The sequence below is a fragment of the Colossoma macropomum genome, unplaced genomic scaffold, assembly GCF_904425465.1.
Source record: "Colossoma macropomum unplaced genomic scaffold, Colossoma_macropomum, whole genome shotgun sequence".
Lineage (NCBI taxonomy): Eukaryota > Metazoa > Chordata > Actinopteri > Characiformes > Serrasalmidae > Colossoma > Colossoma macropomum.
The window spans coordinates 14,865,833-14,883,547 of NW_023494802.1; the positions used below are offsets into that span (position 1 = coordinate 14,865,833).

Here is a 17,715-nt window from a genome sequence, read left to right on the forward strand (position 1 = left end):
ATTGAGAGTGAAGTAGGGGTTTAGTTTTATGGTAATTGTGAGAGAAGTAGGGGTTTAGTTTATGGTAATTGAGAGAGAAGTAGGGGTTTAGTTTTATGGTAATTGAGAGTGAAGTAGGGGTTTAGTTTTATGGTAATTGGGAGTGAAGTAGGGGTTTAGTTTTATGGTAATTGGGAGAGAAGTAGGGGTTTAGTTTTATGGTAATTGGGAGTGAAGTAGGGGTTTAGTTTTATGGTAATTGGGAGAGAAGTAGGGGTTTAGGTTTATGGTAATTGAGAGTGAAGTAGGGGTTTAGTTTTATGGTAATTGAGAGTGAAGTAGGGGTTTAATGGTAATTGGGAGTGAAGTAGGGGTTTAGTTGATGTGAACTGGTAGTGAAGCAGGGTTTAGTTTTATATGTATTGGCACTGAGGTAGGGGTTTAGTTGATGTGAACTGTGAGTGAAGTAGGCATTTAGTTTTATATATAATGGTAGTGAGGTAGGGGTTTAGTTTTATATGTATTGGTAGTGAATTAGGAGTTTAGTTTGTGTAAACTGGTAGTAAGGTGGGCGTTTAGTTTTATATGTATTGGTAGTGAATTACGGGTTTAGTTGATGTAAACTGGTAGAGAGGTAGGGGTTTAGTTTTATATGTATGGGTAGTGAATTAGGGGGTTAGTTTGTGTAAACTGGTAGTAAGGTAGGCGTTTAGTTATATATGTATTGGTAGTGAATTAGGGGTTCGTTGGTGTAAACTGGAAGTGAGGTAGGGGTTTAGTTTTATATGTACGGGTAGTAAATTAGGGGCTTAGTTCATGAAAACTAGTGAGGTAGGGGTTTAGTTTTATATGTATGGGTAGTGAATTAGGGGTTTAGTTCATGTAAACAGGTAGTGAGGTAGGAGTTTAGTTTTATATGTATGGGTAGTAAATTAGGGGCTTAGTTCATGAAAACTGGTAGTGAGGTAGGGGTTTAGTTTTATATGTATGGGTAGTGAATTAAGGGTTTAGTTGATGTAAACTGGTAGTGAGGTAGGGGTTTAGTTTTATATGTATTGGTAGTGAATTAGGGGTTTAGTTGGTGTAAACTGGTAGTAAGGTAGGGGTTTAGTTTTAAATGTATTGGTAGTGAATTAGGGGTTTAGTTGGTGTAAACTGGTAGTGAGGTTGGGGTTTAGTTTTATATGTATTGGTAGTGGATTAGGGGTTTAGTTGGTGTAAATTGGTAGTGAGGTAGGGGTTTAGTTTTATATGTATGGGTATTGAATTGGGTGTTTAGTTCATGTAAACTGGTATTGGTAGTGAATAAGGGGTTTAGTTGGTGTAAACTGCAAGTGAGGTAGGGGTTTAGTTTTATATGTATGGGTAGTGAATTAGGGGTTTAGTTGGTGTAAACTGGAAGTGAGGTAGGGGTTTAGTTTTATATCTATTGGTTGTGAATTAGGGGTTTAGTTGGTGTAAACTGGAAGTGAGGTAGGGGTTAAGTTTTATATGTCTTGGTAGTGAATTAGGGGTTTAGTTGGTGTAAACCGGTAGTGAGGTTGGGGTTTAGTTTATATGTATTGGCAGTGAATTAGGGGTTTAGTTGGTGTAAACTGGTAATGAGGTAGGGTTTTATATGTGTTGGTTTATATATATATTTAGTTGGTGTAAACTGGAAGTGAGGTAGGGGTTTAGTTTTATATGTATTGGTAGTGAATTAGGGGTTTAGTTGGTGTAAACCGGTAGTGAGGTAGGGGTTTAGTTTTATATGTATTGGTAGTGAATTAGGGGTTTAGTTGGTGTAAACCGGTAGTGAGGTAGGAGTTTAGTTTTATATGTATGGTTAGTGAGTTAGGGGTTTAGTTCATGTAAACTGGTAGTGAGGTAGGGGTTCGTTTTATATATTGCTAGTGAAGTAGAGGTTTGTTTATATAGGTAGTGAGGTAGGGGTTTGGTTTTATATATATTGGTAGTGAATTGGGGGTTTTGTTTATATAGGTGGTGGGGTAGGGGTTTGGTTTTATATGTATTGGTTTAGGTGATGTAAACTGGTAGTGAGGTAGGGGTTTAGTTTTATATGTATGGGTAGTGAATTAGAGGTTAGTTGGTGTAAACTGGTAGTGAGGTAGGCGTTTAGTTTTATATATATTGCTAGTGAGGTAGGAGTTTAGTTGATGTGAGCTGGGAGTGAAGTAGGGTGTGAATTGGGACCGCACCGAAGACAGTCAGTCTCGTCTACTTGCCCGAGTCTCGCGATGCCTTGGCTTGTCCTGCTGCTGCTGTAAGATGGCGAAGGCGTGCACGCTCGCTCTCTCTCTCAGGTGAGCAAAGCCACACGGTTCCTTCCTTCAGGTTCCAGCCGAGAGCTTCGACAAGCTACGCGACTCATCCTTTCTCGTGTCATGATTTCAGCGAAACAGGAGCTGGAAGACCACAGGGAGAGGTCTTTTTTTGAAACGCGCACTACCAAACCGAGGGTGAACGAAACGGGAACCGCCATTTTTCGTATTTAGTATTAGCATAAGTCATTTAGCGCTAACGCTGTCCAGCCAGCCAGAAATACATTATCCTCCATAGAACCGTGTTATGCTGCGTAGACTCTAATGGCAGACTTACTTTCATTAAAGTGTCTGTAGTTAGTGACAGTGATTTCGCTGTTTCAGGCGAGGGCAGGCTTGGGTAGCTGGAAAAAGGCATGTCGATAGCTATAATTTGTGAACCGTAACGTTAACGGTGCTTATTACAGGCTAGCCAGGTAGTAACGTTAACTAAGAGTTGTGGGAAATTCATGTTTGCTTCATATTTGGTTTGTACAGCTACATTTGTAAGCGGTCAGACTGTATATCTTAGGCTAATGTCAAGGTTGCTAGCTGGCTAACGTTCCCTCACATTTGTATGCTTGAATTTGAACTTGAACTTGCTAACCTAGCCGAGCCGTACAGCTGATAATCGTCATATTTTTTCCAGTAAGATTTGACCTGGTATGCGTAACGTTAAGGCTTGAAATATGACTATGTGAACGTTACATGGAAGTGTCCTCATGTTCCCTGCCCACTGGGTGGATGTGGCTAGGATGAGTCAGTTAAACCCGACAGACAAGCCCTTTCTCAGACTCAGACACGCTGCACGTTTGGACGAACGGATACAGACGTGTCATGTTTAAAAATAAAAATGCGAGCGCACTAATGAGGTTCCCGCCATATGCTGTCAGAATAGCTCGGTCTCAGTTCTGACTCACAGTCTTCATCGACTCCTGCACTATAATATGGAAATATGCATTGAATTGATTTACTGGATGAGAGTCAGGACAGGAACCTTTGCAGCTGGCCGCTGTCTGCAGCTGAGCTGGACCCAGGGGGCCTGAAATTGAGTTGAGCACTCATGATTTCTCTTTCCAGAAAACTGAAGTGAAACTCTTGTCCAAAATGCAGGGGATTCCCTTGGGGGATAGTGGTAAGCAATCTGAGCAATGAAAGAAACGATGCTTTAGTTGTGATCTTAGACTTGGGTTGTATTACACAGTTCCAAAATGAGGATGAATATCTAGCACCATCGTCTTTTGACAGCATATGGTTGTGAATGCTGCGGCTTGGAGGTTGAGAAGTATAGTTGTGTGGCAAAGCCTCTCAGAAGTGTCATATGTGGTTACAGATTAGCTGTGCTTACTTACAAATAATATAAAGGGATGGTGGACATTGTTCAGGTAACAATACTGCCTTAATTGCAGTGGAATCCGTAGCCCTATGTTGGGAAAGAGAGTGTGATTCAGATAAAAAAACTAGACCGTATCGCATAACCGAAGAGGTATGACAAGGCCTTCTTTCATTCCTTGATAAGTGCAGCCAATCGGAGTGGCTTTCCGCAGAGAAAACCTACTGAATTGAGACATCATTGTGAAACTTGATAGCTTAGACTTGAGACAAGGACAGGCTTTTGAAAAGCTGCCTTACAGACTGGAGAAGTTGCAGTGATGAATGTGAGTCACAGACTCAAGTACAGATTCCAATCATTCTGACTCCTGACCTCTTAATGTGTGTTTGAAAGTGAAAATGTTCCTTCATGTACTTCTGAAGCTTCTACATCAAGGTGAATTGGCATGGAAAGTTGGCCTGTGTCAAAGTACATACTTCAGTTGTCCGCTCTGTCGGCACTAAAGCCCCAGATTCTGTATGTAGCTAGAAAAGAATTTTAATGGCTCCTCTTGGCTTTAGCTAAACCTATCTGTGCGATTGCCAGTCAGAAGTTGTATTTGGTCTTTTTTCATTTTCTTTAAAAAATAGGAAAAAAAAACACACTCAACCTAATGCTCTGTCATGCCAATAACCTCTTAGCTCAGTGAGATAATTGTTGGTCTTTCCGTTAATTGAAAAGATAAATGCCGTTTTGACAGACATCACATTTGACCGTTCTAGGATTTGCTTTATGTATATGTACAGTGAATATAGACAGTGTTTTAGCACTGTCATGCTAAATTCTGCTGCGTTTGTTCATTGTACTTGTACCTAGGGTCTGGCAGCATAGTGGACCATCACTGTGGTTGTCTGTATACTGTCAGTAGTTGGATAACTATGTCATATTGTTGTTTAGACATTGATATACGGTTTTAATGTAGCCTTCAAACTGTATTTTATTTGTGCATAGTCCAAAAATGACAGGTTGTGTTTCTCTTTCTTTGTGCAGGCTCCAGAAAAAGAGGCTCTTAAGTCTGTCTGAAGATTGCTTCACAATAACCGAGCAATGGTAAGAGAATATTTATCTCCTGAAATAGCCGTTCCTGATGTTTACTATTATAAATGACAGGCATGCCGGTTATAAGTCTGTTTGGCAGAGTCTGAAACCGATTTGCGTGAAACTGTAGACCTGCTCTGATTTATGGCCAAGTATTCAGTTTAGGGAATGTTTAGGCACGTTATTTGCTGGAGGAGAAATGAAACTGAAATATCACCTTACATGTACTAATATCTTCAGTTTAGAGCTGAATTGTTAACAAATGGAATCCTATTTAGTAAAAAGCCCAGCAAATGTTTGCTATCGGATGATGCAGCAGTGAACTGTCATGGTTCTAATAAAGCACATTTGTCCACGCAGGAACGTTTGGAAAGTAAAACTAAAATTTCTATGGTGTGTGTATAACCGTTCTTGGTCAGACCTCATTTCAGGACCTTTTTCTTAATATCCTTTTCTAATTAGTTTAATAAAACATGTACACTGCCCTGAAGTCACTGTGCATAATGTTTCTGTTTTTCTTCTCTCCCAGGGCTGAGAGCTGTGGTCCGCAGTGCCGGTAGTTGTGGGCTGAGGTAGTAGTTTGTATAGTTTGGGATCACACCAGATCTGGGAGATAACTATACAGTCTACTGTCTTTCTCACGGCTACCACGTTGCATCGTGCTCCCTTCATGGAAACACTGGATTCGGAAGCTATAAGCAAATTGTTGATCATGAAATGCGAGGGTGGCTTTGTTGTGCTGAGGTAGTAAGTTGTGTTGTTGTGGGGACTTGGAATGATTTGTCCCTTGCTGGAGATAACTATACATCTTACTGCCTTCCACACTGGAGTCTCTTTACCCGTCTTGCATTGTAAATGTTGTTTTATTTATTTTTAAAACATTGTTCGGTTCACATTTTTGGTCAAAATGGGCTGCACTAGTCCTGCTACAGCAGTGTTGCCAATTTATTATTATTTATTTTTTTTATTTATGCTTTGCCCTTTTCCATTTGTAAAATGAATCTTAATAAACTGAACACAGTTAAAAGAATGATGCTCTGCTTTTGTCTTTTATTTATTTATTTTTGGTTATTTTTTTCCAGTTTGCTACCCAAGAAAGAATAATTACTGGTTAATGGTATGATTGTGAAGGTGGAGAAAAATGATGTTTTTAAACAAGCATTGTTTATTTATTCTGGTTGAATGATAAATAATTACTTATTGTAGAAGCGTTTGGGTCAGGGATTGATAAGCGATTATAGCCACGTGCGGTATGAAAAAGTAGTCTGAAAAAGTCGCTGAAGACTCGGTGAAACTTGAAGGCCAAGTGCCAAGATGTTTCCTGACGTGACCTTAGGGACGCCGAACTGTAATTTGATTGGCTTGCGCACGCATCAATAAAACAGTTTTTAGCCAATAGAATAAGGGGCGTTGCTGCGTCCGTGTTTGTGATTGGTCGGAATCGTGTCCGTGGGGTTTTGTGCAGCTCTAGCTGTGACGCAGGTTTGAGGGCCCCCGCAGCGCAGCGTGCGAACATGGCGAACATCAGAAGCGTCAAGGTGAGCAGGGGTTTGAATGAGAACAGCGAGTATCTGAGTCCTGATGCGCTCAGTGCGGTGTTTTAATAAAGGGCTCAGCTTCTAATGCACGGTGTCCTTTCCGCTCCGACACGTTGCTGTAATCTAATGGACAGAAGGTTTAGCTTTGTTGCCAGCAGTACTGGCTGTGGGACTTCAGTGGAAGTCGGACACGGTGCTGCACAGTTAAGTGTCCGAGACTGGCGGATTCATTGGCGACACTGAGCGACTCGGACTGTCTTCTGAGTCCTGCTGCGCCTTTTTGGCAGCGTTAAAAACACCTGAAATGTGGCTAAATGCTAATGTAGCCAGCGCGCTAACGCTACATGGTCCAACCTGTCTTTTGACTAATCTGCGCTCTGATGTATTGGCTAGTTTGAGTGTCTTACATATTACATACAGTGTCTTTATGTCTTTTCCTTGCAGTAAATACCCCTCATTCGAGTCATTTCTCACGCTGGACAGCACAAGCTGCAAGGGCCATTCCACCGATTCTTCAAAATTCTGATTAAATCAGCAAAGTCATTCTGGGTATTTTGGTAGCTTTGAAATAAAGCGCTATAGTACGGAGCCCCGCTGGTGACATCCTGTATAAATAAAAATAATGCGTGGCCACGACTTAGTAAGGCGTGGGAATGAGATCATGGCTTACTAAGTCGTGGCTACGCATTAGGATCTCGTTTCCACGCTATACAAAGTCGTGGTCATGCATTATTTATTTAATGTCAACAGCAGGGCTCCCTAATGATGTAGTATTGATAACGGTAAAGTAGTTCGCTCCAAAGGGGCCGTAATTAAAACTAAAAAGGTGCTGACGTTGCGTTTCCCCCTCAGTGATTTTGCAAAAAGTTTGTGTGTGTTAGTGTGTGTTGTGCTGGTCTGAGCGGATCAGACACAGCAGTGCTGCTGGAGCTTTTAAACACTGTGTCCACTCACTGTCCACTCTATTAGACACTCCTACCTTGTCAGCCCACCCTCATCTGCTGCTGCACAGTTTGTGTTGGTCATCGTCTAGTCCTTCATCAGTGGTCACAGGACGCTGTTGGCTGGATATTTTTGGTTGGTGGACTATTCTCAGTCCAGTAGTGACACTGAGGTGTTTAAAAACTCCAGCAGCACTGCTGTGTCTGATCCACTCATACCAGCACAACACACACTAACACACCACCACCACGTCAGTGTTACTGCAGTGCTGAGAATGATCCACCACCCAAATAGTACCTGTTCTGTGAGGGTCCATGGGGTTCCTGACCACTGAAGAACAGGGTAAAAGGGGGCTAACAAAGTATGCAGAGAAACAGATGGACTACAGTCTGTAACTGTAGAACTACAAAGTGCACCTATATAGTAAGTGGAGCTGATAGAATGGACAATGAATGTAGAAACAAGGAGGTGTTTGTATCTCTGTGTGTGTGTGTTCTCCTTTAACACTTAAACTGTTTATCCTCCTCATAGGGTATGGTGGGTTTGGTCACAGGAGGTGCCTCAGGTTTGGGCAGAGCCACAGTGGAGAGGCTACTCAGCCAAGGCGCCAGCGCTGTGATCCTAGACCTGCCCAACTCAGATGGACACAAGGTGGCCACTGCCCTGGGGGACCACTGCGCGTTTGCTCCAGCTGATGTAAGTTCTGTACGGAAGTAAAGGCTACTTAATGATCTCTCAGAGATTTGGTCTGTGCTTTAAGCCTTTCTGTTTAGACAAATCACACATGTTAATGAGTTTCTTGTACTTTTACTTCACAAGTAATTCAGTAATTATAGCATCTGTTTCTAAACAAATTAGTCGTCCTCTTTTGAGCTGCTATCCAAATGTTCCACTGCAATACAGTGCAGTCTGATAGTACAGTAGCATGTCAGAAATGTAAGTCAAGGCCTGCATTCATAAAGCTTCACAGGGTAGAAGTGCTGAACCTGTCAGTAAAGTCGTAGTAAATGGTACCCTAAAAAGCTTTGTGAATACTTGTCCAGGAGTTGCTGCTTGGTTCTAATGGGTCTGTCTCCATCTAGGTAACATCAGAGTCAGATGTGCGGGCAGCAGTGGATTTGGCCAGGGAGAAGTTTGGCCGATTGGACTTGGCAGTAAACTGTGCTGGCATTGCTGTAGCTGCAAAGACGTACAACTTCAAAAAGGACGTCCCTCACAGTCTGGAGGACTTCAGTCGGGTTGTCACTGTGAGTCCTGCTCTCGGTGCCAACGGTTCCTGCTGTTGGGTCACTGTTGTAGTGGCACCACATTAAAGAGGAATTCCAGCGATTTTTCAAAATTGCATCAAAATTCAAGAGAGAGATGCAAACAGTCATTCAGAGTGGTTTGATGTGAAATGGTGCATTGTAGAGAAACTTGCTGACTCAGATTTTGGTACAGTGATGGTGATAGGGAAAGGTCGTCTACAATGCAAATATGGTCATTTTATTTACTATTCGAAACCACTAGTGAACCAATACATGTCTTTTGAGCTTTATATGTAATGCTGATAGTGGTAAAATAGAGGCAAATCTGAAAAAATACCTTTTTCTTTGGGGACTATTGCTTTAGAATATTATGCATATATTTAAAAAATGTTTCAGGCCAAACGTTTAGTGCAAAAGTATTGTAAAACAATGTCTTGGACATTTAAGCAGCCTATTTGTAACCATTTCATGTAACAGATTTTTGTGAGGAAGTTTTTAGGGACATTAAATGCTTCAAATTGGTTTCTCTCACCACTGTTGTGAACACTTCTGATTCTGTAATGTCCCCTGAAATGGACCATATTGCATCAAACCACTCTGAATGATTTTGTTTACATACTAATGATTGAATTATACAGAAATGTTGAAAAATCAGTTGCTTTCCTCTTTTAATAACCACGTTTTGACTGAAATTGACTACAAATTGCTTCAGTATTCTTTTATTTAGTCTGTTTTCATTAAAGAATAAAAATGTATATCTTCAGTTGTAAAGAGAGCGTTTTTTAGTTTGTAAGCTATAAGCCAGAAGTGAAATTAACTGATAACAGAAGCCAAAACTCTGAAACTACATGTATGTTTTATAAATTCTTTTAAAGAGTGGTCATTCTTATTAGTTAATGTTACATTTCTTTAGTATAGACTATTTAATTGTGCTTTTCTTGTCTATTTAAGGTGAATGTTGCTGGTACCTTTAATGTGATAAGGCTGGCTGTAGGGGAGATGGGCAAAAATGAACCAGATGCTGACGGACACCGAGGCTGCATCATCAACACGGCCAGTGTAGCAGCTTTTGATGGGCAGGTAACTGAGATACAAAATCCTGCTGTTCTGCACTTCACTGGTTGATTTGCCTTGCAGTTTTGGCTCTGCAGCTTCGTTCTGTATTTATGCAACTGTTCCCTCTGTCTGTCAGGTGGGCCAGGCCGCATACTCTGCTTCTAAAGGCGCCATTGTGGGGATGACCCTTCCAATCGCTCGAGACCTTGCCCCTATGGGCATCCGTGTTGTCACCGTTGCTCCAGGTTGGTACTTGTGTGGGGCATTACTGACAGACCATCTGCTATGCATTTTGTCAGTTGTGTTTTCTGAAGCTTTTGTTTGCCTCCACCCGAGTCCCTTCTGTCTGTTGATTTCATTATGTGCTTCTTTATGCCTTGAAAGTTGAAGCCTGTGGAGCTTTCTTAGAGTGGAAGCAGTTATGTCCACTTGTATTTTTAGAGAGTGGATAGTGTAATGTGAGGGATGTGGCAGATTGCTGAGATGCAAACACTCATTCATAGTGGTTTGATGTGAAATGGTGCATTGTAGAGAAACTTACTGACTCAGATCTTGGTACAATGCTGGTGATAGGGATAGGTTGAAATGTCTACAATGCAAATATGGCCATTTTATTTACTATCCGTAACCACCAGTGAACCTACGTGTGTCTTTTGAGTTTTTATATGTAATGCTGATAGTGGTAAAATAGAGACAAATCTGAAAAAATACATTTTCTTTTGGGGACTATTTTGCCTTAGAACACCATGCATATACTTAAAAAATATGTTTTAGGCCAAACATTTAGTGCAAAAGTTTTGTAAAACAACATCTTGGACATTTAAGCAGCCTATTTGGACCCATTTAACCAACCTATTTAAACCAGTATTGGCTAACCTTGGTCTCAGGAGCACTTCCGACAACCATTGTTAAACGCAGTTCATCGCAGCATCCAGAAATGCAACTGAAAACTCCTCCATGCAGAGGAAAAAAAAACATATATAAACAGAATCCAGAAACGCCGCCACCCTCTCTGGGCCCGAGCTTATTTAAGATGGACTGAGGTGATGTGGAAAAGTGCCCTGTAGTCCAGCGAATCAAAATTTGAAATTATTTTTGGAGGTCATGGGCGCCGTGTCTTCTGGGCCAGAGGAGCAGGACCATCTGGCTTGTTATTAGTGCACTGTTTAAAAGTCAGTATCCGTGTTGGTATGGAGCTGCGTAAGTGCACATGACAAGGGGGGATTGTGAAGGCAGATTTTGGAGCAACATATGCTGCCATCCAGATGACGTCTTTTTCAGGGAGGCCTTGCTTATCTCAGCAAGACAATGTCAAACCACATTCAGCATTATAGCAGCATGACTCCATAGTAAAAATGTCTGGGTACTGAACTGGCCTGCATGCCTGTCAACCACTGAAAAATTTGGCCTATTTTGAAATGAAGAATACGACAAAGAAGACCTTGAACTATTGAGCGGCTGACATCCTATATCAAGCTAGAATGGGAAAACATTTCACTTTCAAAACTACAGCAGTCGATCTCCTCAGTTCCCCCTCATTTACAGAGTACAGTGAAAGAAGAGGTGATGAAACACAGTGGTAAACATGCCCCCGTCCCAACTTTTTTTTTAAATGTGTTGCTGGCATCAAACTCAAAATGGGCATATATTTTAAAAAAAATGTTTTAAATGATTTGCACATCATTGCATTCTGTTTTCATTTACATTTTGCACAGCGTCCCAACTTCTTTGGGAATGGGTTTGTAGTAATTGATAAAGCTTTCAGTGTTCAGTGTTCTAGAAATGATACCCAATACCCATGTTGTACTCAGAAAAGAACCTTGTGGTGCAGATTTTCACAGTAATAACATACTATCATATTGCCCATCCCTACATCTTTATGACCACACTAAGCAGACTCTGTTCATGCACTGATTTCTGCATTGCTGGTCTTTTCTGTTTGTGGATGTAGGAAAACTAAGAATAGAAGTTTCCATGTTTTGCATCAGATCCTGTAATTTGTTTTTATTTTCAGGGGTTTTATGTTTCTATGGCTGTTTCTGATCACTCATTATGTGTTGTTTACCTGTTGTTTTTATATCTTCCCATTGTGCAGGTTTGTTCTCCACGCCGCTCTTGGCAGGTCTGCCTGAGAAGGTGCGGAACTTCCTGGCCCGGCAGGTGCCTTTCCCCTCTCGTCTGGGCGACCCTGCTGAGTTTGCCCATCTCGTCACCTCCATCGCAGAAAACCCCATGCTCAACGGAGAGGTGATCCGCTTGGACGGAGCCATCCGAATGCAGCCCTGAAGAGCGAGCGGATGTGTTTGTGTGTTGAAATGAAGGGGGTCAGTGGCGTAGGGCCAGATGTGAATATCAATTTCAGTATAGTGCAGCTTTTACCTCTCAGGATGACTCTTCCTGTGATTAAGTGCTGCTGTTTGTGATTTTTTAAACCACTGAAAATCTGTAGATACATTTTTTACACTACAGTTATGGTGTTCAGTTACTAAATGTGCAGATGCTTATGCTGTAAGGATGTGGGACTTCTCTCCGGGTGTCTTTGTGTCAGATGCAGGTTAAATCTGCTTCCATGCTGTAGAGCTGTTGGTGTAGGTGTGCTCTTCAGGTCAGGAGCAGCTTTTATCCTGGTCTGGGAAGTGCCTGACATACATTTCGAGATCCTAATCAGAATGAAGGTATTGATAAATGGTTCTGTTCGCCTCAAACGTCTACTGAGACCTCTTCAACCAAAACAATAAAAGCAGATCTAGGTGGAAAGCTGTGTACAATGCAGTTTATGAGCATTATGTTGATGTGGAAAATAAAACAAAGATGGAATAATGCATCTAAAGTACATTTGACTTCCTGGCAGGTTTCATATTTTTGCATGACTTTATGCCATCATGTATGTGAGCTGAAGTGATCAGACAGGCCTGTGTAATGCTATGCATTTAAGTTCTATACGTATATATCAAATAGTGTTTCAGTTTGCTCAGTTCCTAAAACACATTCATCAAAACTGAGGTCGACTTAATCTTCATCGTCACTTTCTTAGTATAACAGAAGTGTTTTCATGCGAGTTTGTGACCTCACTCATTTTTATGCACTCATAGCATAAAAGGAAAACAGAAGGGAAAACATTTAGTAACAGCTGATAGAAAATGCTCTCATAGTTATATCAGCCTTGAGCACCCAAGTGAACTACATAGTGCAGTCAGTAATCAGTTGTCATCAGTTGTTAAATGTAAGTATAAGTTAGTCTAAAAGAGGCTGCTTAGGTTACACTTACTGTATAAAGCTGATTTACATAATGAAAATCTACACCGATCAGGCATAACATTCTGACCACCTCCTTGTTTCTGTGCTCATTGTCCATTTTATCAGCTCCACTTACTATATAGGTGCACTTTGTAGTTCTACAGTTACAGACTGTAGTCCATCTGTTTCTCTGCCAACTTTGTTAGCCCCTTTTACTCTGTTCTTCAGTGGTCAGGACCCCCACTGGACCCTCACAGAGCAGGTACTATTTGGGTGGTGGATCATTCTCAGCACTGCAGTAACACTGATATGGTGGTGGTGTGTTAGTGTGTGTTGCTCTGGTCTGAGTGGATCAGTGTTACTGCAGTGCTGAGAATGATCCACCACCCAAATAATACCTGCTCTGTGGTGGTCCAGTGGGGGTCCTGACCACTGAAGAACAGAGTAAAAGGGGATAACAAAGTATGCAGAGAAACAGATGGACTAGTCTGTAACTGTAGAACTACACTTCAGTTCTTGAATTTGGGTCTATTGTATGGAACATTCTACCTTATTTGATCAAACTGTAGTCCCACAGTTAAAAAACGAATCTAAAAACAATGAAGTATTCAGACCTTACATATCATTATCATCAACAATGATTGTTATATTTGAACCCAAGACATTAATTGAGATAGTAATAAGCTAAACATACACAAAATCATCTGTACCTTCTACTGGGGGGTGTCTGTCTCAAACCCTAACCTCTAAATTTTAGCTTGTGAAAATGAAACTTACACTAAAAAAAAAATAAAGAACTTTTTTTTCTTTAAAAATGAACTTAAAAAAAAAAATCAATCCCATGTTTTCATCTCCAGTTTTAGTCCAAAGGCAAAGCCTCATCTTGGCAAGACCCCTACAGTTTGCTTTTGTGGTGTGTGTTAAAAATTTTGTTAGACCATTTTGCAAAGGCTGAGTGTTATTTTGGCCAGTTTAGTATCGTTTGTAAACTGTCTTAAGTGCAGTTTCTCAGAAAAAGGTTTCTCTAAATTCCAAGGATGATACAGCATTCCAGAGGTGGACTCTCTGCACCATCAGAGGGCAGCACTGAATCAGCATATTCACAACCCACATTTCACTGTCCTGAGTGGAGCTGGAAGAAATGTCTATTAAAACTATACTGAAGATGCAAATCTTCCAGATTATGTGACGAATATGTTTCAAGAGAACAAATTAGGGAAGCTCTGTGTGCTTTTAAAGTCAGTCAGACATTGAAATGGACCTTTTTTTTACTTTGTTAGTTCATGCGTTTGGTCATATAAAGCACAATTCATCATAGTATACTATTTAAAAGACTAAATTCTTGTTTTTCTGTAATCTTTGGCCCAATCCCATGTCACCCCTCGCCCCTACCACTTAGCCCTTAGCCCTATGTTTTGCGCGTTCACATCTAGGGTTAGGGTGTCCCAATTCTTGTTGAGATAGAGGGGTAGGGTGAAGCGTTAGGGCAACATGACCCCCCAAACGGAGGTTTTTCAGACACACACTCCAAACAGAGTGTTATGAAAAAATTTAGTGGTGGGTGATAATAAATAATTGTCCCTCTTTGAAAGGATGTGATGCCCTAAATGTAACTAAAGCCCAGCAGTGAGGAGCTGAACTTTACCCTCCTCTGCTATCACTGAAGACGGGCAGGGTCGCCTACAGAGCAGCGCTAGCAGCCTATTAATGAAGTTATGTTCTTTTTTATTTGAGGGTCCCATTACGTAGGGCAATTTCAACCACTACCCCTTGTAACTCAGTTCCAAGGGTTTAGGGTGACACTCGAAAACTAGGGGATAGGGGTAAAAAGAATTGGGCCTTCGCTAGAAGTGTGGTGACTTTTCCCCGCCTCTAAAACGCCTTTATGATGTCTTTGAAAGTGAGAGATTGCTACTCTGAATGGGATGACAGACCAAAGACAACACATTTTATTCTATTTAGAACTGAATAAAAATGTTATTTTCTCTAAAAATAAATAATTTTACAAATATATAGTGGCGTCGCTGTAGAGTAAGACAGGGGAGGCTATGATTCCATCACAAGAAATGCTCTTTATTGAGCACCAGGGCAGAAAGGAACATACAAAGCACTGAACTCACGGGGAAGGTCACCACTAGCCTCTGGCTTGACCCTGACAGTAGACCAACCCTCAACACTACACATTCCAACAACCCACATACCTGATGAACAACAACGCAAACAACATTTAAGTCCCTTTTCCGGAGGGTGCACGCCTCACATGAGCCTCCTGGTGTGGGTATTAGTATGGCCACGCCTCACGAGCGTCTAGAGGCCAGCGCCAGGCAGTAGCAGGTTGCTACCTAAGCAATAGAACACGAGAGGGAGTGTGTTAGCGCGAAATAACATCACGGCTGTGATTTGGTCACAGGCACGAGCCAAAGGCGAGTGCTGTAGATCATCACAGCCATGATGTTATTGGCGATAACACACAACCTCGAGTGTTCTACTGCTTTTATTACAGTTAAATAAATAAAGTAAGAAATTAATAAACTGGGCCGTGAACGCGGCGTTTAATATTTTATTGTTAGCAGTTCTTTCTTCCAAATTATAGTTCCTTAACAAGCAGCTTGTTGCTATGTCAGAGTAACGAACTCCGCTCACTCGCTGCCCAGTGCTGTAAGCCTCACCTTCTGAAGTGCGGACTAATGACAGTTTGGGAATTTAGTGTCGTCTCATTCAAAATGTCATCTTAAAAGTGTCCGTTTTCTGTTTGTGGCAAAGTAAGAAGTAAAAACGTTCAAATGGCTTGAGCGTCTCCCACAGCTGTCAAAGTCGTTGCTTAGCAACAGCATCTCAGCATAGTGATACAGTGTTTGTGAAAAAACTGTGATGATATGGTGAAATAACAGCATGGTTAGAGCGCTTCTCAACCAATCAGCTTCCATGGCCGGAACTTACTGTTGTATAAAGTACAATATAGTAAAGAATCAGTATTGCCCATTGAAAGAGAGATGGGGCCTCTTGTTTCTGTGCCATCAGATCATGTTTTTTTTTTTCCTTTTTTTAGGAATGACTTTCTAGGAAGATTTGGCTCAGGGGAAAAGATTAGCTTTCTTGGTACAGACGTGACAGGATTTATGCCTTCACTGGGAAAACTGAAGTAGGCCTGAAGCTGTTCCAGAAATACTAAGAAAACAATTGGAGGTCTGATCTTTACTGAGAAACCTCTAAGAATTATTGTCTGCCCATTTTGCGTAACCCCAAAACAGATTTGAAAACAATGTGGTTTAGTCATGAGGATGAAATTTGGCTTAAACATCTTTGACCTCATGGTACAGGACAGATTCCAGTATGGTCATTAGATTTCACACGGTGGGGTGGATTTGAATCAAGCCGCATGGACAGAACACTGCAGATGTTAATTCAGTGACAGTGATTTCCTCAAGCAACAGTCAATCAACTGAAATAGCTGTAACGGAACTAAAGAAACTACTGACCTTTAATCATTAGAGTCTTATAAGAAAACAAGAGGAAGCGTAATGGAACTGCCCCCCAACAAAAATACTTGTGTTCCGCTGGTAGCACTGCACATAATTCCTGTTAATCTCTTTGCTGAACAGATTGACTGGGATTACACGAAGTAACACCAGACTGACGCCAGTTAATCTGTTTTAAGAAGACGCAGAACTGATTGATTGTTGACTGTGGCCATTCCAATTTGTGGAGTACCCACTGCTTTTAAATGGTGTCCTCTGCCATGTGTATATAATGTTAGTTGAATGGCCTGGATAATTTATCCCTCTATTGTATGAATTGTTACTTAAACATGATAACTGAATGTGTTTTTGTTAATTAAAATTGCTTAATTGATAGAAATATTTCATTAATTCCAAAATTTAAATTTTGTTTTGAAGGGGTTTAGCTGGTAAATTGTTGCCATATGGATCATGGAAGGCACCATAAAAATGATTTTTCTCTAAAAAATGTCTTTTATTGAAAACAAGACTAAACAAATCCACCTTACACTTAGTGAAATGTATTATGCAATATTTATACAGTTCAATTAATACAATTTTAATTTATTTGGAATGCATGGTAATAATAACATCATAATAAGATTTCCTGGTCATGAGATGTCACAAAGTATTTGTCCTTTCAAAGTAAAAGACCCTTTTTCCACAATTAAATAGTAAGACAGATTTTATATTACTGCCTTTTACTAAAATTGAGATAAAGTAATTGTTGCCATATGGCAACACCATAGAGTTAAAACAGCCCTCTTTTTGAAATGAAAGAGTTTTTATGTAATAAGGGTTGCATAACTAGTTGAACAGTCGACTATAAATCCACTAGTTGGTGCTGTGGATACAAACACAGCCATGGTAAAACTGTAGTGAAGAGGCTGGAGGGGAGAACAGAAACCCAAAGCACTTTATTAGTGTGAAAATACTACACAAAATTCTGCCCTGCACTGTAATACAGGCTCGGAATCCAGACCGGATGGATTTTGAGAACCGCAATAGCAAAGGGCTGTTTGATTGACAGGCAGAACATCCAATCATAGACTGTTTGGAGCAGCATGAACAATGAAAACAAACTCAGACTACCTGTTGGCAAATGTGTGAGGATGTCTAATTTACTTGCCACCTACAGTTTTAAGATTGAGGGTTAACATTTTAAAATGGGATATCATGAATGATTCACGTCACTGGCAACCCTTTGCTCTGCGCACACTCTCAGGTTTTCCCCACTCTACACACCTGGTCCAGCCAATGAGGTGCTTGTTAATTAATGAGTTGAATCACATGTGATCAATAAGACAATGCAGAAAAATGTGTATAGTGTTGGGTAGACAGGACTGGGACTGGGAATGCCTGCATCATGGGATTGTTTGGCAAAATGTCGCATCCACTCTCCAGTCCGTACAGTATATACATGCAAGCTAAGCTGCAAGAACACCCCATTTCAGCTTCACTGACTTTGTGATGTGCTCTTTCAGCTTACAGCAGTTTACATTCATGCTG

The 17,715-nt window shown here is 40.9% G+C and overlaps 1 protein-coding gene and 1 long non-coding RNA gene across 2 annotated transcripts; both read left to right on the forward strand.

The window, feature by feature from the left end:
- The first annotated feature begins 4,125 nt into the window (after window positions 1–4,125).
- LOC118822655 lies at window positions 4,126–5,279 on the forward strand. The gene is made up of 2 exons (XR_005008462.1): window positions 4,126–4,701; window positions 5,219–5,279. It is a non-coding gene; the product is annotated as an uncharacterized LOC118822655 (long non-coding RNA).
- Window positions 5,280–6,106: 827 nt separating this feature from the next.
- Window positions 6,107–12,307, forward strand: hsd17b10 (hydroxysteroid (17-beta) dehydrogenase 10). Its single transcript, XM_036591724.1, has 6 exons — window positions 6,107–6,227; window positions 7,701–7,865; window positions 8,252–8,416; window positions 9,368–9,496; window positions 9,609–9,717; window positions 11,568–12,307. The coding sequence occupies exons 1-6, from the start codon at window positions 6,204–6,206 to the stop codon at window positions 11,756–11,758; spliced, it is 783 nt and encodes a 260-aa protein (XP_036447617.1). The 5' UTR covers window positions 6,107–6,203; the 3' UTR covers window positions 11,759–12,307.
- The last annotated feature ends 5,408 nt before the right edge of the window (window positions 12,308–17,715 follow it).